Genomic DNA, 20,799 nt, shown 5'->3' with positions numbered 1-20,799 from the left:
CAAGCCTCTTGATTTTAATAAGAGTCATGAAAAGCAAGAGAAAAAGAGCGTCGTCGGCTCCCTGTGACCCCCATTAATTAAAGGGTGGTGAAACTGTGAAACTTTGTGAGGTGGGCATTTATCTCCCCACAGGCTCCTCTCTCTCTCTCTCTCTCTCTCTCTCTCTCTCTCTTTCTCTCTCTCTCTATAAGTCAAACGGCAAACTTGGGCCTTCATAACACGTAACTCCATTACCTTATCTTTTCCAGACAAGATCCTTCTCAAACCTCATAAAACACCAAAACCCCACTTTGCTTCTTGTCCCATTACCATCTCTCTCTCTCTCTCCCTCCCCAATCAGGTTCCTGTTTTGTTCACATCACGACCCTCTCACCTTGAGTTAGTTTCATGAATTTGTCCTTTCAAGCAAAACATGATAAATATTTGTATTGGGTTAAACCAAATTTCAATTGCTTTTGGTGTAATTTGATGTGTTTGCTGCCATTTTCAGGTGTAAGGTCCAAGGTGGGTGAAATCTCACTAGGCTTTTCGTCCTTACTTGAAGAGCTGAGCTCTATAGGGTTTTTCTTTTGTTGAAGTGTATATATACATATATATACAAATGGAGAAAGAAGAGAACTACTCGGTACTGCAAACGACCCATCATTTGCATTTGTTTGTTAGTTTTCATTGACAGATCAAATCTTGTCAACATTGGATTCAGAGTCTCTCTCTCTCTCTCTCTCTCTCTCTTTCTCTCTCTATTGTTGCATTATTGCTCTAAACATGAACAACTTCTCTTGCAGGCCATCCCAGATCATAACGCTTTCAATGACCAACATCAGCATCACCATCAGTTCATAAGGTCACAAGTCGGCGAAATCCCAGTACACCACGACAGCAGCGGTGGCGGTGACAATAATGGAATGGTGGATTACATGCTGAGTCACCCTCCTCAACAAGGCCATCAACAATTGATATCTCCGCTTGGGTTCTCTGGCTCTGGCTCTCTTGATAAGTTGAGCTTTGCGGATGTGATGCAATTCGCGGACTTTGGGCCCAAGTTGGCCCTCAACCAAGCAAGTCACAACTCCGAGGACGAAGCCGGGATCGACCCAGTTTGCTTTCTCAAGTTTCCAGTTCTGAATGACAATAACGACGAAAGAAGAATCGATGATGAGGACGGAGTTAGGGAGGATCAAGAAGCTACTCAGTTTCCTGATAACGCTTCTGTGCAATTGCATTTTCTCGGGGAAGAATTGCAAAGCAACAAGAGTTCCACGGCAGCGGAGGCCAGCAAGAACAAGAGGAAACGGCCACGGACTAGCAAGACGAGCGAGGAAGTTGAGAGCCAGCGGATGACTCATATAGCTGTCGAGAGAAATAGGAGAAGGCAAATGAACGACCATCTCCGGGTTCTGAGGTCTCTTATGCCGGGCTCTTACGTACAAAGGGTATGCAATAAAACACTTTATTTTGAAGATTATGAAATAAAAGAAAGTAGCTGTAGAAAATATTTTTGAGAAACATTAGTTATATACAGAAATTATTGATCTAAGAGTGCGTCATGAGATCCAAGCTTTTGGATTGCGTATAAATAATATTTTCTCAACTCGTTTTATTGACACAAGCTGATCATAGAAAGGGGGAGATTTATTCACTAAGTCTATTACTATGTAGGGTTTATACCTTGTAATTGCCTCTATCATCGTATATCTTATTTAAGAAGCACAGTTAATAGATTGATAAATCTTTCAATTCCATTCCATGCAAATTTCAGTTTTGCAGTCCAAAAGAAAAAGACAAAAAAATTCAAAGAAATAATTTGAGGGGTCTTGCTTAATCTTTCCATAGGGAGATCAAGCTTCCATCATTGGAGGTGCCATCGAGTTCGTGAGGGAGCTGGAGCAACTCCTCCAGTGCCTCGAGTCTCAGAAGCGGCGGCGGCTCTACGGGGATGGTGGCGGGCCGCCACCCTCTCTCCCTGTGCAACAGCCACCTCACCAGCCGCCACAGCCACAGTTCTTTCCCCCGCTGCCCGGCCTCCCGAACGACCCGATCAAGGTCCCAGACTTCGACACTGGGCTCCATGAGGAGACGGCAGAGAGCAAGTCGTGCATTGCCGACGTGGAGGTCAAGCTCCTAGGGTTTGACGCCATGATCAAGATACTGTCGCGAAGGAGGCCTGGGCAGCTCATCAAGACTATAGCAGCTCTAGAGGACCTCCAACTCAATATCCTTCACACAAATATAACCACCATTGAACAGACCGTCCTCTATTCGTTCAATGTAAAGGTAAGTCGCTCACATACTTGAACGATATTAAATTTTTTTGGTGCTATGTCAAAATTTATGGAACTGGAATTATGTTGTGTACACTGGTCGATGTTGATGGAGGAATTTGTTCTACTGTAGAAATTGTGATGATCAGGTAGATCTTTCTGTGTTTCAATTGAATATCGTCTACCAAAAGTGACCGTAAACTACATGAAATTCACAATTCTGCTCACTTCAACCGAAAGACTTTTAGGAAAATATATGATTTCACTGGTCAGTTTCCTTTGTGTTGTTCTTGTGCAGGTTGCGGGTGAAGCAAGGTTCACAGCGGAAGACATAGCGAGTTCAGTTCAGCAGATATTCGGATTCATCCATGCAAATAGCGCGATATGATTACGATAATACATCAACTAGTAAGAGAGAGAGAATTCGCATAATGAACGTTGCATTATTTATTTATCTTTTTCCATTACATTCTGTTGTAGTTTTTGTCTTTTGACGCTAGAAAAATACTAGTGTATTACATAATTGTACTGGCCACAAATAAATTAATTACCTATTTTGCCGTTTAATATACTGCACTTATCATTCGGAATAATTATGGGCCGATACAGTGTTAGTAATATTTCCTATCCTCTCCCTCTCACAGACACCTTTTTTTTTTTCTGAGTAAATTTTCATTACACCGTATCATATGATATACTAATGTGATATCGCTAACCAAATCATGAGGTAACTTTTGAAAGATATAATAAATGTGTGATGCAAAATGTAAAAAAACAGGTGCCGATTTTGAACTTCATATACGGTGCTAGATATGATATCACTAATCAAATCAGTTGGCAATGTGCAACATGTTCCGCATGTGCAATCTTCAAAAGAAAAGATCATCATATGTATGAAACGAATGTAGTTATTAAAGACAAGATCTTACAATATTGTCTCTCGAAAATGAATTCCCACCATCTGTAATTGAAACAAGTTCTTTTTAACCCTTGATATTTTCCGTCGGAACAAGATTTCGGATTTGGTTAGAAATGATAGAAACATAAATACTATCCTATTAGTCTATTTTAATAATGTGCCACGAGAGAGACCACATTTTTGATATTGTAATCCACTATTAATGCATAAGTGTCTTAGTTGGTTCAACTCATTTAAAATTTCTTCATCATATGATCATTTGATGTTTAATATGTTTATTGCGCGACCAAGAATTTCTTTCTTTCTCTATGTACTAACTTTCGAACTCTAATGTAAGGATAGACCCAAAAAAGAAAAAAAAAAACTAATGTAAGGGTCAAAGATAGAACTCTCATAAATTCCTATATTCTCAAAACTATATCTGTGAATAATTAATTAAATATTGACATCATGTCAACCTATGATGGAAAAAAAAAAAAATCAGCTCGGTTGGGGTGATGAGTGGTTGAGGCGATCGATAAGATCTGTCGCCATTGCATGAGCTGCCGATGAGAACGATTAATTTTGTTGGTACGCGAGAGAATGGAAAGTCAACGAGTTGTCCTACATAAGTACCTTCTTATAATTGGGTTGACCTGTCAGAAATTGTTTCATAGTTTTTTTTTTTTTGGCTTTGGAATTGTCAGGCGACACTTAGATAAATGAGCCAATGCTTCGTGAGATCTTTTTCTATTGATGTTCGATATATTAATATTGATTTACTGTAACAAATGCTACGGATTTTGATTGAACCTTAAAAATAATGTTATAAATAATACCAACACTCCGTTTTATGGAAAATAAGTAATTTGAAATACATTTTTCTAAAAATGTTATTTGTATCATTTAAAAATAAATAAATGAACAAGAAATTATTTCATCATTTATGAAAATATTTAGGTATAAATTATTATCGATAAAAAAATTTTTTATTAAATAATTATTTCAAGAAATACAAACAATCATCTCGCATCTCACATCTTTAAAAAATATTTTCTAAATCATTCATTTTTTGTGAAGTAAATGAAACATAATTTTATTATTATATCATTTGATATCGTATGTTTTTAGACTTGTTCTTGGATGCCTCTTTGTCCTCTGCTAGCTCAACACCCGAAACTTCCTCCCTCTGTGGGTTGACATATGCACATGCTTGGGCTTTTGGCTTATCTCCAAAGTCTAGTCACTACCAAAGACCACCTTCTTTCGAAAGTCAAACTCTAGTACTGTCAATTGGAGCTTTCGAAAAGATAAATTGCGTTGTCCTTGTATGAGAACAAGAATTGCTTGGAAATTCCTCATGTACGCGTTTTTCCATCTTCTGTAGAAGAGTTGCGCGACGCATACTTGATACTTCATCGTGTTAAATGTAAACGATTCTGTCTTTACGCCAATTCGAGCTTTAATTTGACATGGTGAAGAAGGTTTTGAAGGTTGAAGTTTTTGTGTTTAGATGGGCTTTATTGTGAAAAAATTCTCCTAGCAGACAACGGCTGATGAGTCCACAGGCGATAATCTCATATTGAGCAGACGAAGACGTCTAGATGGACTCATTTAAAATAGTGTTTTTGAAAAATTTTCCTGACCTTTAATTGCCCTTGAAGATGTGCACGAGAAACAATTTAAGTGGGAACTAGCGGGAACCGGTTTTTCTCTTACCTCACTTCATTACAATCTTATTAATTCTAAAATTGCATGTAGTATGTGGGAACTGGCGGGAACCGGTTTTTCATTTACCTCACCTCATTACAATCTTATTAATTATTAAATCTAAAATTGCATGTTGATGAATGACTAACAAATGCGTAATTAGAAAATCTTTGACAAATCTAAATATAAGTGGTTTATGTAATGTCTCTTTCCTCCTTTTTAAGGTTTTTTTTTTTAATCAGAATGGTAGAACTTTCATTCAACTAAGAAAAACAAATGAGCCCAAAAAATGAGCTTTAGTAGATAAAAGTTCCAAAAGAGTTTTGGGAATGACGTTAGCAAATCTACATAGTCAGAGAGGAGGACTCAAATCTCCTATAGAGTAGAACTTGGGTTGCTTATGGCTTTTGCCATGGAAAGATTATTTGACTCAACAATTAGATTCTCTTACTCTTTCTTTATCTGAATAAGAAATCTTAAGTTACGTTGATTGTCCGAACTTCTAACCAAGATAATATTGGATATGATAGGATACAAAATCTAGAAATTTTGTTGTATCCTATTCATTATTTAATGACTATAATATTAAAGTTGGATATATTCACATTATATCATATACATTAGTGTAAATTAATCTAAAAGTTGAATATCCTCTTATGTACCTCTTTCCAAAGGAAGATTGAACCCTTGGATCCAGAAAGCACAAGTTGTGAAACAGTGAAGGGGAGTATTGGGAGCCCATGATTTGAAAATAACTAATGATTTGAAAATAGCCAAGGACCATTTTCTACTACTCAATTTTTCTCCCAATCGTTTCTGAATTTAAACAATAACAGTCCTACTTCCCTTTGTGATATTTCTTCTATCTCTACTCACCAAGCCCTTTTCATAGTGCTCTAGAAAGCTGGAAAATTAATGGTCTATCGAAACCACCAAAATAAGTCTATATTCGTCCACTATTTCCTTTAGTGTTTCATCCCATCCCCATATGACCATAGTCCCTAATCTTTTGCAGTTCTTCTTCTCCCTCGTTCACTTCCATAGTACCATAGTCCCTTAACCACATGACTTTTGCAAGTCACTTAGAGGATGAGGAGGGTTTTCTTCTAGAAAAGCTAGAATGGGAAGATTTAGTGGGGTTAGTATATTCTTGGGAATAAGGGTAGGGAAACTGTAATAACCTACATTCTTTTTAAAGCCATGAGGGAAAAGATCGTCGTGGCCGGGATGGCGGTTCGTCCGCGCCAGGACGGGTGACCCAAAGCGGACAATCCCTCGTTCACTTCCATAGTACCGTTATATGTTATGAGTGTAAATCCTCTCTTGTCCCAACTAATGCTTTGTTACGTGCCCATGGGGCCATAGCGAGGACGCTATTATGTTAAGAGGTGGAGAGTGTAATAACCTCCTCTCTTGTCCCACATCGGAACGCTGGACTTAACCTTTGGTCCATCTAACCGCTAACGCGTTTTAAAGACACAATAGCAGGACCAGTAATTGCCGAAGCTAAGTCACTTAGAGGATGAGGAGGGTTTTCTTCTAGAAAAGCTAAGAATGGGAAGATTTAGTGGGGTTAGTATATTCTTGGGAATAAGGGTAGGGAAACATTGAAAATGATTGTGTTTTATCAAAGGTTTTGTGAGGAAGATGCGGTGAAGAGAACCAACAGAAAGCTCATTTGATTTCATACTGCAGAAACCTCCAAAACTCATGCATAGGAGATGAGGGGAAGTGGGAGAAGGTTAGTAGCAAAACACCCAAAAGGGCTAGGGTTCTGAGAAGGAGCTACCATGGAGGTAGAAGAAAACTCTCTAAGATCAAGAGAGAAAAGGGTGGCAGATTGTCAGCCATGCCTACCTCCTTGTTAAGTTCACTCTTTTCATTTTTGTCAAAAAGTTTGATGTTTGTAGAAGTGAAAGTCAAAAATGATTTTTTTGGGGAAAAAATGAATGTAAAAAGTGGATATATGTAGTTGATTTGGCAATTAAAATATGATAGCTCAAATTTCCCTTCATTAAAAAGAAGAAGAAGAAGCAATAGCCAAGGTTATTTAAGGATGCTTATGATATTCCGATTAATTTCCTTGGTAAATTTACTCTTTCACTCAATGGTAATCTAGCTCAAACCATATTCCAAGTTAATGCCTCTCTAATGTTATGTTTGGTTGGAGTGATTAGAAAAGGAATTTTAATCAATTACTAAAGAAGATAAGAGATAAGAATTGGAGGAGGATGATGAGGAGCTAAAGACATGAGTGGAGTTAATTTTTTTTTTTTTTGGGAGGTTCAGAGAATGGAGTTAATTCAAGTGAAAGTAATTAGCTCCAAGATCATGAATGTAAACCATGGTTAAGGAAGGTCTTATTTCTATGTGAACTGTGCATCTGCTTCCAATGCAAGTTGCTTCTTTTATCAGCCAGTTAAAACCACTGCATTTTTTTTCATTATATCTTTGGTACAGTAGAATAATGAGTTTAACGTACAGCTTCATTATTCTTGAGCTCGATTTGTTTCATGAAAAAGATTTTTTCGAAAAACACTTTCCTCATTCTTTAACGTTTAAATCGCTCAAGAAAATGAATCAAGGGTAATTATTTAATCAACAAATCAAAAAGCATTATCTATAGTATGATTAGACATTGACGTTTGTACCGAATACGTCGGCACTTAAACCGGACATCTTGACATTTGAGCACTAAACCCTGATGCCTATACCCAAATCCACCACAGTCTGGCTTGAGTCCCAAAAGCCCGGCCCAAATCTCTTGAGGATGGGCTTGGGTCCTCGGCAATGCAGCTCGGTTACCTGGCTAGCACGCCCAAGTCACCGGTGCCTGTCCCCAGACTGAATTAGAATCTGGCCCGAGAATGAGGTCCGGGCAATTCGAGCTAAAGAATCTTCGGGGCGAGCCGGGTTGTGAAATGCACTCTCCGGTCTCCACTGATTTGTCACTTCTCACTCATGACCCAGACCACCCCGCCAGATTCCTCTCTCAAAACTCCCTTTCTTCTTTTTCTCCGCTGATCAAGAGCGATGTAACTACGGACAGGACCACTATTTTCTCTGGCGGTGTAGCTGTCTATCCGACATTAGTCAGGGAAGTCGACCGGAGGGAGGCTTCATGACCCAGTGTCAAGTCGAAGGGAAGACAGTGAAGGTTTGAGTAGGACATTCCATAAGTTCACGAATAAAAATAGAAGTTTTCAAACTTTTGATGGTTTCCTACCTTCACTTCTCCAGCAGCAAATCTCATTATTGACCGGATCTTAGGTTCGTTTTTGCTCGTTTCACTAATGTATATTCCTCGAGGGCATACACATCTTTGTGGTGAAGTTGATTTTAAAATCCATTTTTCGCATGTCGCGAAGAAGTTCATAGCCGTTGAATCCAACTTGTTACAGCACACACACTGTCACAAGCATGCAAGTGACCTCCATACTAAAATTTCATTCAATTCTGAAGAAAGGCATGAAAGAAACAACGCATTATAACTACAAAACGAAGAAAAATCCCAAATAACTGCAAAATAAAATAAGCTCCAGCTAACAAAAATTATCATAACAAGGTTAAAGGTCACACACTTAAATAGTAGATCACAAACCAAAATCGAGGCCGAAAATTGAATCCGTTTGTAGTAACGAGCACACATTGAAATTTGAAATTGTCGTTATGGTTTTATCTTTTGGTGGTGCACACTGTCCCTAACACCATTATTGTTCATAATAAGAAAGTTGAACGAATATATATCTAATACTCGTGAGAATGAAACCTTCTCAAAACTCCTCCGATCTCCTTCGAAATTGGACTTGTACACTAATAAAACCCGAGGGAAGTGAAATTTTGAAATCATATAAGGAAAAAACCTCAAATCTACACTAGATTGAGATAGAAACCTCCTCGAAATAGGAAAGAGAAACTTCTAGATCTAGACTAGATCAAAAGAAAAAAGCTCATTAAAACTTAAGGAAAGTAAGAAAGAAGATAGAGAGCTAAATCACCCCATGAAAAACAAAAAGGAAGCAGAGAGATCTAGCTCAAACCCTTCCCTCTATGGAGAATGAAGAAGACGGCCGTGCGAAGATGAGAGGGAAAGAAGAGAACCTATAAAGGGGAGAGAAAAAGATTTATCTTTTTATTTTTTGAGAATTTTCCCGACAAAATTTAGTCCACTCATTATTATATGATCAAGCTGGTGTATGCGCACCATATAGGACTTTGATGCAATAGAAGGCTTTGGCCTCCATATGTCAAGAGCTAAAAAGAAAAAAAGGTAAATGAAATTCATAAGCAACATAACACCTAAAACTTTTAGTTTTCTCTTTTAATCATCAAAAATCAAAACTGAAATTTAATGTTTGTCAATTTTTATTAAATTGAATTAATATTAAAAAAAACACAAATTGATAAAATGAATAGTAAAACTCTAAATTAGTAGACTTATTAATTGCCACGTGTTATTTAATAGAATTTAGTTGAAACTAAAGAATAATAAATTTACCGTAAAAGTATCCATTTGGGATTTAGTTTGGGGCGAATTTATTGCAAATGTATTAGGTTTTTGTGGTATTAGCCTTTGAAAAATGGAGAAAAAGGAGAATGCTAAATCCCAAAACTACCCCCACGGCCATCCCAAAATCACCATCTAAAACCCACTCTCCCGGGAAAAAGGAAACCCTAGCTTCTCACACAGAACCCACCAGCCGCTCAGCAGAGAGAGGGAGAGAGAGAGAGGGAGAGAGATGGTGTCGGGGTCGGGGATATGCGCGAAGAGGGTGGTGGTGGACGCGAGGCACCACATGCTGGGGAGGCTGGCATCGGTGCTGGCGAAGGAGCTCCTGAACGGCCAGAGGGTGGTGGTGGTCCGCTGCGAGGAGATCTGCATCTCCGGCGGCCTCGTCCGCCAGAAGATGAAGTACATGCGCTTCCTCCGCAAGCGGATGAACACCAAGCCCTCCCACGGCCCCATCCACTTCCGCGCCCCCGCCAAGATCCTCTGGCGCACCATTCGCGGGTAATTTCGGTCTTCTTCCTTTTAAAAAGAAAGATGTGGGTTCGAAGACGATGCTGGAATCGTTTAGTGGGATTAACAGTGTTGTGAATTGGTAAAAAAATTGGTGGGAAGATGATGAAATTGTTTAGTGGGTTGAAGTGTGGTTTGGAAAGAGAGATTCTCTCCATTTGTGTTTGTGCTCATTTAGGAGACGTTGGAATTGACACTGGGAGGTCGGTGCTGTGTAATGCTGCATTTGGTCATGTGGGACCTAAAATTTTTAGGCAGATGAGAGTTCTTGGAATGGTTTTCGATGATTTTGAAGTTCTCCCTGTCGAATGTTGTTTTCGATGATTTTCTGCATGTGGTTGACTGAATTTGTTTTCAATGCAATTTTTTCGGAGTCAGTCCCCTCCTATAATTGAACTGCTGTTATGTTAGGATGATTCCCCACAAGACGAAACGAGGAGCCGCAGCACTTGCAAGATTGAAGGCCTACGAGGAGTTCCTCCTCCGTATGACAAGACGAAAAGGATGGTCATCCCTGACGCACTCAAGTGAGTTTTGTCTGGCTAGACCAGGTTTACCATCTATTACGATTATCCTATTTGCACTATCCGCTTATTCTTTCCTTGAACAAGAACTGAAAATTTAGGGCTCTTGTTCAGGGTTTTGAGGCTTCAAGCTGGACATAAGTACTGCTTGTTGGGTAGGCTTTCCTCAGAGGTGGGATGGAATCACTATGATACCATTAAGGTGAGAACTGGCTACTTTTCTCTTTTGCATGCAGCCATCGCCAGATCCTTTTCAATCCTAAGAAGGGGTTTTGGCTTGCTTCCTGTGATTTGTATATCAGCACTGCCAGCAGAATCAATGACTGTTTTCTTATTGGAGATTAAAAAAATAATAGAATAAAGTTAGGATGCTGGTTTGAGTTTGTTTTGTAGTTGCCATTTGTCCTGTATACTTGAGGTTTGAATGTAAATATGTATAATTCTCCTTCCATCTTCTAGACTTGTTTGTTAGCTTGACAGGAGAAGTTGCAGAAGAGGTTTAGTCCCAAACTTTTGGTGCTGGATTTGCAGCTATTGTGACTTTATTCTGGCATGTTTTTTCCGAAAATCCTATAAATATAGCAGTATAGTCTCCACAAAGAACATGAAATAATTTATACCAGACCTACTATCAGGTTTGCAGGGGGCTTCTAGTTGTGGTCCATATACAGGTGTATAGGACACTGCATGATCTCAATTTTAGTTCCATGAGCTTTTGAAATTTGAACTAGCAGCTATAAATTGGTGCTTCTGTCGGTGTTGATCAGGTGATCATCTAGGAGAAGACAAATCATCTGCTGCCTGTTAATATCTAGACATATTGCTTCCCTATTTAATTGTAAAGCTGCTTGTATTTGGTCATTGAGTGTTCTCTTTAGGCAAAAGAAAATTAAGTTTGCTACGGTTAATTTGATCCTTGCATTTCCAGGCTGAGAATCTCTATAGGCTAAATGTGCATAGCAGTCTTTATGGGATTTACATCAGCACATGAACTTTGTACTGCTACTGCATATGAATAAACTGATTATTTTACTTGTTTTGTTCTATATGCATTGGTACACTGGAGTGTTTCTTGATTTTGGAAACTTTAATACTGCAGAGATTTTGGTCCTGCAAATTTATGAGTGATGACGGAACCTATATGCGTTGACTTTTTTGTAGGAACTTGAGAGAAAGAGGAAGGAGAGGGCACAACTAGTATATGAGAGGAAGAAGCAGTTGAACAAACTGAGGGTGAAGGCTGAGAAGGCCGTGGAAGAGAAGCTTGGTCCCCATATGGAAATTATTGCCCCCATTACGTATTGATTAGTCTTGTAGACATCTGCACCAATTTCGGGAAAGAATTTGAGGTCGACGTCTATTTCTTATAGTTATTTATACATATGCTTGGTTGGCCGGCAGACAGCAGGAAAATCATACTGGACAAGCAACAACGGCTGGAATTATCGCAATTTTTTGATGTGGTTGGAAAGTGGTTACTCAGAATCGTGGAGGACTTTTCGGATGATATCCTGAAACCGAGAGCTTAAAACAATCCATCGGTGCACGTTTGAGTCAAATGTTTGATCGAAGCTTAAAATAGCAGAGCGAAGTACATTCAATGAAAGCTTCCTGCTCGGAGCTATTCTAGTCGGGAACCATGCATTTAACTGACCCTAAGATTTAGAGGACTTGAGTGATTCCTGCGAATCTTGTTCCTCTGTCGTTTTTACAAAGACGATTGTGTTTTTGAAGTCCTTTCTCTTCCCTTCTAATCCTAGACGATAAACATAGTCTAAACCCGACAAACAAATAAGGATTCAGATTAATCTACCTCGGGTAGTCATGCTATGCTCGGTACTAACAAAACTGAATTGCTAGGGGATGCAATGATAAAGGTCTGGCCACCTTCCTTTTTCAATTTGAAGATCTAGTTTTTCTGATGGGTACTGCCGGCTATCAAAGAGTGCGAATGATAGTTCCACGCCGAATTTCAATGGTCCCCGTGTGGCATAGAAAGCATCTTTCAGAGGCTGGCTTATCGATCTGGTTTGGTCTAGTTTCAGGTGGTCCGAGTGATTTTCGATTTTTTTGTACACCCCTATTATTGGAGAAGGATGCGACACTTCTAGAAATGACGAAATTATTGAGATTCTGGGGCAAGAAAAAATGATTATAGGATGTAGTCCTGAGAATAATGACAATTTTCGGAACGATGAGTGGCAGGTCATTTCTTCTATACCAAACACTTGCGTTATCCATTGCTAAGCCAAATCGCGCCCGGCATAAGGCATGATTGCCTCTCTCGAGATCGCGGTCATGGTCATCACCCCACTCAAGGCACGGCACGAAGAAGCGCTGCAGCTGTCGTTTGGATTCAGGGGCTTCCGAAACTACATAAAACTCCCGTAAAATGAGGAAAGACGGCTCATCATCTCCCAAAAACCGTTGCCCCTTCAGCAAACCCAATCGAGCCTGCGAACTTCGTTTCAATAGATCCAATCAATGACCACCCCCCATAATGGGGCAAAGCGCATCCAGGAAGCAAACAGAACGAGAATCTTTCAGTAAAAGCAAAGGCAAGTGTTAGAGGGCATCATAAAACAGAAAAGAAGAAGAGGGAGAGAGTCAGACGAAGGAGAGGAAGATTAGAATTGGCAAAAGCAATGACAGTGCGCTGCACTAGTGTTCTTCCAAAAGGGCACCTTATTTTGAAAAGTCAGAAAAATCACTCATTCGAGAAAGAGGATTGATTGATTACAAGCAAAGAATGGTAAGTGAAAAGCCAGTACGGTCACTTGACTTATTTAACCCACGTCTAGAGTGCATGTCTTTTGCTGCGATCTTCTACATAAGCTATGAAGCTAGCGTATGTTATATCCCTCGGAAAGAGTAGGGTTTCTATCTACTTAAGGAGATCCACTGAAACCAAAAAGGAAACAGAACGAGGGAACGAGAGCGAATGAAGACGACAGGAATGGCCTCGATGATGACTTATGGCTTGAACATCGTGCATGTGTTTTGATGCTCTTGATCCTTAAGAAGGAACCCCTTTTGTTTAAACAAAAAAACAAAACAAAAAAAAAGAAATAAAAAAACGCTGAGCCTACTCAACATCCCTTAAAGAAGTCCATTTGAATCGGGCATTGTCAATTGATTCAAGAGAGGAAGATGATGTTAGTAATTAAACCAAATTCATAAATATTGTTGATTTAGTCACCTAATCGTCGATGCGCAAGTTTAACGTCATGTCTATACGAATTCCTAGATTGGTGCACAAGTTAAGAAGAGTAATTATTGTAGTGTTTTTTTCAAGAGTCTGTTCATATTTCCATGTTTTGACTATTCGTATTCCTAGGTCTAATCAATGTTTTGTAAGTTTCTAAGAGTTTATATCTTGGGATGTTAGATACATTTAAGAGTCATTTAAAAGGAAGATTAAGAGTCATGTAACAAATCTATAGATTGGAGTCTCTTGTAATCAATTTCGATAAGGTGAAATGAAGGGTACCAAAAGGCCTATTCATCTCCAACTTAGGTTGTATGAAAGGTGAGTATTTCGCATTCAAATTGTCCTATCAGATAAGTGATATGGGATTGAAGAAGTGATCACCAACTTTAATGCGGGTGCAAGATTCTTTGAGCTTGTTTCGATGTCGAGAAAATCCCCATTCCAAAGAGCCAAGCCATTACAACCTATGAAAAGACCGCTCTAATCTAGGACAATTGAACCTTCTCTTCTGGAAATGCTGAATTGGCACTTAACAACCTAAATGGGATTGAATTTGTTGTTATATGGCTCTTAAAGTTTTTTCATGCAAACTAGAAGGTAGAAAATGAAACAATGCTTCTTTTGTCGTCGAGAGTACGGGATAGAAAAGATTGTGAAGAAATTTACAATGGTTCGGACTTTTGAATCGACCTACTCCACTCTCTTGGCTCTAACAGCCTATGACAAAGCTAAAATACACTAGTGCAATCCTTAAAGTCTTTGACAACAAATGAAGTTGCCTCTCCATGAGGGATCGTAACTCACTGTACAAGCACTCACATTTCACTCTATGCTAAAAGTACTCTTTACTATGATTTGAACCAACACTCTCTGAGAGAATTTCAATCAAAATCATGAGGTTTTTCTCAAAGAATAAGCATGAGAAGTACGAACAAGCTTTGAGAGCATTTTGATACCTATGCAACCCTTTAACTCTTGCTTTGAAGCATATCCAAACTTCCTCAGCATGTTGGGGATTTCAAAGGTAAAAGTAGTCATTGCAAGGGTTGTTTTTGGGGTGAGTAGTTTCGAATTTCATCTAGGTTTTTGTTCAGATTTTAGGTAAAACCTAAAACCCACACATTGGAATAGGTTCCATAATTTTTGGAATTTGGAACCTACTTATATACCCAATAACTTGAACCTATTTGTCACAAGTATTAGGGTTGGTTCCAAGATCCACTTGTACTTAATTGACCGATTGTAGTAAATCATGATCTCTAATAACTACTATTTGGTTCAATCCTCTAGTCACATCTCTAATTTCAACACACGAAGATTATGAAATATTAACAAAGTAAAAAGCTCAATTATGAATATCGCCAACAATGGAAACTAATGCCAATGGTTTCAGATTACATATTTATTATTGGACATTATGGAATGTTGTATGATTGAGTGAAGACATAGAACAAGAAAAATACAAAGACTTGTTCTAGGTTTTAAGTTTCTAGATCCACCTGGAACTTGTAGCCTACTCATTGGAACTGGTTTTTCAATTTTTGAAACCTAAAACCTATCTTGCATATCTTAGAATGTGAGAACCTAACTAGTGGACCGATTTAGTTCTCAAGTTTCCGATTTACTCTAACATCATGCTTACCCCTAGTTGTTTTTAGCTCGGAATATTTACTTGGAGCTAATTAGTGATTCTTGCTTGAAATAGACCAAATTGCCTTTGCAAACTTGTTTGAATTCTTCATAAAGTTTCTTCATGGATTCCAAGGCTTGAAGTTTTCTCCAAAACACCAACTGAGTTTGAATCAGATCGATATTGCATTGGGTCTTCGTTTTCAAGTATGTTCACTATTATTGACTTTGTTTGTAGCATGAGCTTTCGTTTACTTCTTCTTGTTGTTATTATTGTTATTGGGAAAAAGCCGCTCCAAACCATGTCTATTATGACATATTTATCTTAACTATTTTTTATGATATAAAAAATTTCAAACTTATATTCTCATGACACATTTACCTCCCGTTAGGTGTTGCTAAATACATTTGTTTTGGCACAGCATAGTTATATCACAACTGCAGCTGTACCAAGTTAATGTCTCTTGTTTTCCAAATGACGGCTATCACTATAATAAATTATTCCATCATTTGTAGAAAGAAGCTTCCTCGTCACCATTGATTCATCATGATGAGATTATTCAAGAAGAAGTTTTCACTGCAATGCTATAGCCATTTGCAGTATGTCAAATAAAGGACCGTCCCTTAATTATCAAGTCACCGACCCATCACTCCATACTTCACTTCTACTTCAACAAGCAATCAATTCTCTCATCATAATCAACATGAGCCTATCATTATTAATCCATCCTGAGGCCTACCAAGTTAGGCACTTGCACGTTCCATCTCTGTGTGTGTGTGGAAAGTACATTTTAGTACTGGTCGGTTCATTTTCAATGATTTAGGGTTGTCCATGAATTTACCATGCTTATGCTTTCAAATAAATCACATTAGAGCTTTTGCTTTCCTTACTAACTAATTAGCCTTCAATTTCATTTAATATGCTCATAAATGCCAACTCCTTCTGGTCAGTGATTTTCCCACACAAAAAGACCCTGTGTGAAACCAACATGTATAGTTGACATTATTCACCAGATTGTGATTATTATATGAGGGTTTATACCATCACAGACACACTAGAATTTGGGCAGATTAGATAGTTGGATAACTCAAGGGTCAAGCTTTGATCAGCCAAACTCCCTCTAACAATCCTCACCTTTATATATGATCCCAAAAGCTTCATTCGGCATATACAGTTAACCTCCCTTATCAGTGATTCTTTCTCTGTCTCATCTCCTCCAATTGCATTTCCATGGCTTCTTCTAGATTGATCAAATTGCTTCTTCTCTATAATCTTTGCTCATGGATTCTTCTTCTTTACCTTCCAAAATCCACCGAGGGACTCACGGATGATAGTGATTGGCTTCGGCGGATTGGCGCAAATGCAGCGCCTTACCGGACGATCTTCGTCGACTCATCCAGACGGCTCAGCAACTTCACCACCATACAGTCTGCCATCAACTCCGTTCCTTCGAATAACATTAACTGGGTTTGCATCTACATCAAGAAAGGGATTTACAGGTACTCTTTTACCGATTTTTTTTCCCTCTCTAGTTTTTTTCACATCGAAATTAGAATATTCAAGGGGCTTGTCAATGTTCAAGCAGTACTGAATAATTTATATCTTAATTAAGCATGCGTTGAAAATTGGAGAAACAATAGTCTCTGTATGGTATCATGGACATGTCTTTTCTTTTAACCATATTTGTCGTATTTAATACACTCATTAATTTCCTCGTATGTTTTTAATCAAACTTTGAGAGTTAATCTTTGAGAGAATTTGTCACGTCTAATGTATGTGTATTCATCCTAATGAAAAGAAAAATGGAAACATTACAGAGGTCTGTCAAACTTGTGCATGAGTTGAGTAGAGTGGCTGATGTGAAAATGCAGGGAGAAGGTGAGAATACCGAAGGAAAAACCGTACATCATCCTCAAAGGACAAGCGAAGAGGACGACCCAGGTCGTGTGGGACGACCACGGCACCACCATCGGGCACAGCCCGACATTCACTTCCTTGGCTGACAACATCGTTGCCAAGAGCATCAGTTTCAGGGTAAGACGTAATCCCAAGAACTAGTCAAGTTCAACAATCTTGCGATGTGTTGAACAGGTGAATTTATATATATATGGGAAACAGAAGAATTTATGTAAATGGGCATACTAATGCTTTCCTTTCTTGCATTTTTTTTTTTTTTTTTTTTTTGGCTATAGAATTTGTACAATAACCCGATGAATAAGAAAAACCCTAGGGTCCCAGCAGTTGCAGCTAGGATTTCTGGGGACAAGAATATGTTCTATAGATGTGGTTTCTATGGTCTGCAAGATACACTGTGGGACGATCAAGGACGGCATTATTTCAAGCGTTGCACCGTCCAAGGAGCCGTCGACTTCATCTTCGGTAGTGGGCAGTCCATTTACGAGGTAAATTTGACTTTTATCTTACAAATAACCTTATTTATATCAATGTGTGTACCTTAAGGGTGCATTTATTTTCCAAAAAAGAAAATAATTGGTTATACTGCTTATAAAAATTAGTTAATGAAAGATGTTTTTATTATCAATAATAATTTATGCCTAACTATTTTCGTTAATGATGTAAATATATTGCATTCATTCATTTTTTTAAGCAATACAAGTAATTATTTTTTGCAAAAATATTTTTTGCAAAAATATTTTTTAATTTTGAGTTTTTCACGAAATAAACTCACTTTCAGTAAAATTCAGCCAAGATTATTTGGTGTGTAAAGCAATCAAAGTTTTGGATGATAAGATCTTCAGGGCCTAATGTCGACCAAGAGAGTTAGGTTCCATGCTATGAAAACCCTTATATGTAGATGCAGACATGTATTCATTTTTTATATTGCAATCATCATCATCATCATCATCATCAACGTTATGGTTAAGAAATTGGTCTCTCTGTGTTTTTCTTGTCCTTTGGTTTTCGCATGCCACCAATTCAACAACAAACCTTATGATACTTTAGTCAAGGTGTGATTATTTCATGAAAAATGAATGATTTGAAAAAGATTTTTCTAAAAATAATCGTTTGTATCATTTAATATAATTAGTCAATGAAAAATATTTTCCTATTCGATAATAATTTTTGTGTACACATTTTCGAGGACTTGAAAATATTCTTCATCCATTCATTTTTGTAAGCAATATAAATGATGATTTTTAGGATAGAAATTTTTGTCCAAATTAATTATTTTCCATGAAACAAATAGAGTTTAGATTTAAACACACTTTACAAGGATCACTTAACTTGAACAAGTAAAATTACCAAAAGAGGTCATAAACATATTGCATTTGTACAAATTCATCCTAAATCTTTTAATTGTGCTAATTTATGTCTAAATATTTTCATGTTATGCCAATTGAATCTATCCGATCAATTTTAACCAAAAATTGCTAAAGTGAATGCTGTTCGTCCCATGTGACCATGTGACATGGCTTGAGCTAACATAGACACTTTTAAATAATTTTTTCACTATTTTATTTTCCTTTACTTCTTTCCAACTCTTTCCTTTTTTTTTTTCTTTTTTTTTTGGGACTGAGGGTCAATCATTGGCCACAAGCTAGGACCAATGACCCTCATAAGCACTAGATGAGGGGTTGCACGATCTTGCTTTGGTCGACAAGGGCACAACAACCCTCACCCGATGCCCTCGTTGACCATAGTGAGGGCCCGGAAACCCTCATCCAATAGTCGGGGAAGGCTACACTCCTTCGTTTAGAGTTGGTGAGGGTTGGTTGGTAATTCCAGTTGGCCCTTTGCCCCCAAAATAAAAACATTAAAGAGAAGAAAGAAAGAAAAACTCAAAAAAATTACAAAAATTTTTAAAAACCTATGCAAATATTATTAAAAAATATCAATCTCAGTGTCAACCATGCCACATAAGACGGCCAATATTAATGTCAGTAATTTTCAACCAAAATTAGCTGAATAAACTTAATTAGCAACAAGTAAAATATTTAAGACTAAATTAGCACCTTTAAAATGTTTAACACTAGATTGACACAAATGTAATAGGTTTCGGATTTTTATTTTATTTTTTGTAAGCGATTGTTATCATGACCCTTTTCAATAGCAGAAGTATTTATCGGTTCCCCCAAGAGAGACGTTGGTCGAGCAGAAATAACTTTAAAAATGTTAGACATGTGAAGGAAACTCGGACCTCATATATTTTCGAAATCGAGCTCGACTTCATTGACTCCTTGCACATTTGAGTTTTCCACACGTCCGCATTATCTTGAATGAAGTTATGTTTAGGACGATTTTTATTTTGAATCTTTCTAACATTTTCAACTTTGCTGCTCTCATTTGACTTTTGTTTTAGTCGAGAACGCCTTAGACCTTTCAATATACGTAAGTAGTTGAAATGTGGAATTAAGCACAACTTTTTATTTCACAATCTTTCTAAACTCAAAATGTGTTTATCGCCCTTTTTCCATTTCTTGCGTTTTGTTTTGTAGAACTGTGCAATATCAGTACTTGGAAGAGCCCTAGGGCCAGGAGTTTCAGGGTTCATCACAGCGCAAGGAAGAAGCAACCCACACGATACGAACGGGTTCGTGTTCAAGGAGTGCAATGTGTTCGGCTCCGGGTCGGCCTTGTTAGGAAGGCCGTGGAGAGCCTATGCGAGAGTTGTCTTCTACCGCTCCAATTTCACCGATGTCGTGCATCCTCGAGGCTGGGAAGCCGGGAATTTCGCCGGACGAGAGTGTGTCCCTCTATCCACTATGCCCTTTCAGCTAATACGTCTTGAAAAATCTTCCAAAGTGAAAATTTGAGCATGATCCTTAAGTGCTTTGATCTTGCTCACTATATATCAATATTGACACATAGGTTTGCATATTAATTTTTCATAAGTCTTATGAACTCGAATAATATTTCAGATGCTCTTGAAAGAACATATCTTTTCATGACCCAACACAAACGTACCAAAACTGATAATGGTTTGACAAAATTAGCGAATTTTGAATTGGATCTGTGGACATAGTGGAGCCCCAGTGAGTCCATTTTTTGGGTTTCTATTTTACTCAATATTACTTGTGCTATTTTTTTCCTAGAGTTCAGTAAGACCTTTGCTGTTGACATCAGTTCAGAAGTTTGCTTGTCCGCAACTAACTAGCTAGTTTTGCATCCTCTAATGGAATTATTGAAGGTCGTTTTTTTTTCTTTCCTCTCTTTGATTAAATTGGATCAGGTCCCGATTGACATTTTCAGAATATGGATGCTATGGACCTGGGTCAGATACTTCTCGGCGGGTGGGCTGGGAGAAGAAGTTGAATCCGGCGGTGGTCGACCAATTGATCAGCACAAGTTTCATTGACTCCGAAGGTTGGCTAGGCGGTCAACCCTTCTAATACCATTACTTATTACTTATTTCTATTTATTATTTCCTTCTTTAGGGCTCCATGACATCGTTACATAGATTCAGATTACCTTATGCTCAATTATTTTTGCCTCTTCTGTTGCGGAAATGAGTGAATTACTCGATTTCAATTATTGGCACGAAACTAGACATGAGTGGTTCAGAAGTTAATGTGGTTGTATCCAT

The 20,799-nt window shown here is 38.1% G+C and overlaps 3 protein-coding genes across 5 annotated transcripts; all 3 read left to right on the top strand.

Annotated features, from left to right (window-relative positions):
* The first annotated feature begins 209 nt into the window (after positions 1 to 209).
* On the top strand, positions 210 to 2,828 carry LOC104417115 (transcription factor FAMA). 2 transcript variants are annotated; one of them, XM_018860809.2, is made up of 5 exons: positions 210 to 340; positions 491 to 625; positions 786 to 1,433; positions 1,834 to 2,274; positions 2,560 to 2,828. In XM_018860809.2, the coding sequence occupies exons 2-5, from the start codon at positions 602 to 604 to the stop codon at positions 2,647 to 2,649; spliced, it is 1,203 nt and encodes a 400-aa protein (XP_018716354.2). In that variant the 5' UTR covers positions 210 to 340; positions 491 to 601; the 3' UTR covers positions 2,650 to 2,828. The 2 variants fall into 2 exon arrangements, with proteins under 2 accessions (XP_018716354.2, XP_010026737.2); XM_010028435.3 differs by having other exon boundaries at positions 214 to 378.
* Positions 2,829 to 9,530: 6,702 nt separating this feature from the next.
* Positions 9,531 to 12,044, top strand: LOC104414337 (60S ribosomal protein L13a-4). Its single transcript, XM_010025409.3, is given in 5 exon segments — positions 9,531 to 9,880; positions 10,301 to 10,356; positions 10,359 to 10,416; positions 10,528 to 10,615; positions 11,575 to 12,044. Coding segments are annotated over 5 exon segments (618 nt in total). The 5' UTR covers positions 9,531 to 9,608; the 3' UTR covers positions 11,719 to 12,044.
* Positions 12,045 to 16,191: 4,147 nt separating this feature from the next.
* On the top strand, positions 16,192 to 20,653 carry LOC104414336 (probable pectinesterase 29). 2 transcript variants are annotated; one of them, XM_018861920.2, is made up of 5 exons: positions 16,192 to 16,753; positions 17,126 to 17,288; positions 17,447 to 17,656; positions 19,712 to 19,959; positions 20,466 to 20,653. In XM_018861920.2, exons 1-5 carry the CDS (start codon positions 16,485 to 16,487, stop codon positions 20,569 to 20,571), a joined length of 996 nt encoding a protein of 331 aa, XP_018717465.2. In that variant the 5' UTR covers positions 16,192 to 16,484; the 3' UTR covers positions 20,572 to 20,653. The 2 variants fall into 2 exon arrangements, with proteins under 2 accessions (XP_018717465.2, XP_010023710.2); XM_010025408.3 differs by having other exon boundaries at positions 16,194 to 16,753; positions 20,446 to 20,653.
* Positions 20,654 to 20,799: the final 146 nt, after the last annotated feature.

The sequence above is a fragment of the Eucalyptus grandis genome, chromosome 8 (assembly GCF_016545825.1).
Source record: "Eucalyptus grandis isolate ANBG69807.140 chromosome 8, ASM1654582v1, whole genome shotgun sequence".
Lineage (NCBI taxonomy): Eukaryota > Viridiplantae > Streptophyta > Magnoliopsida > Myrtales > Myrtaceae > Eucalyptus > Eucalyptus grandis.
This window is presented reverse-complemented; position numbering and strand designations above follow the sequence as displayed.

Bases quoted from the DNA above. Each gene is read 5' to 3' on its own strand.
- LOC104414336 (XM_010025408.3), top strand. From the start codon at position 16,485: ATGGCTTCTTCTAGATTGATCAAATTGCTTCTTCTCTATAATCTTTGC. The intron at 16,754-17,125 runs GTACTCTTTTAC...GTGAAAATGCAG, and splicing joins ATCAAGAAAGGGATTTACAG to GGAGAAGGTGAGAATACCGA. The intron at 19,960-20,445 runs GTGTGTCCCTCT...AAATTGGATCAG, and splicing joins GGGAATTTCGCCGGACGAGA to GTCCCGATTGACATTTTCAG.
- LOC104417115 (XM_018860809.2), top strand. From the start codon at position 602: ATGGAGAAAGAAGAGAACTACTCG. The intron at 626-785 runs GTACTGCAAACG...CTTCTCTTGCAG, and splicing joins AGAAAGAAGAGAACTACTCG to GCCATCCCAGATCATAACGC. The intron at 2,275-2,559 runs GTAAGTCGCTCA...GTTCTTGTGCAG, and splicing joins TCTATTCGTTCAATGTAAAG to GTTGCGGGTGAAGCAAGGTT.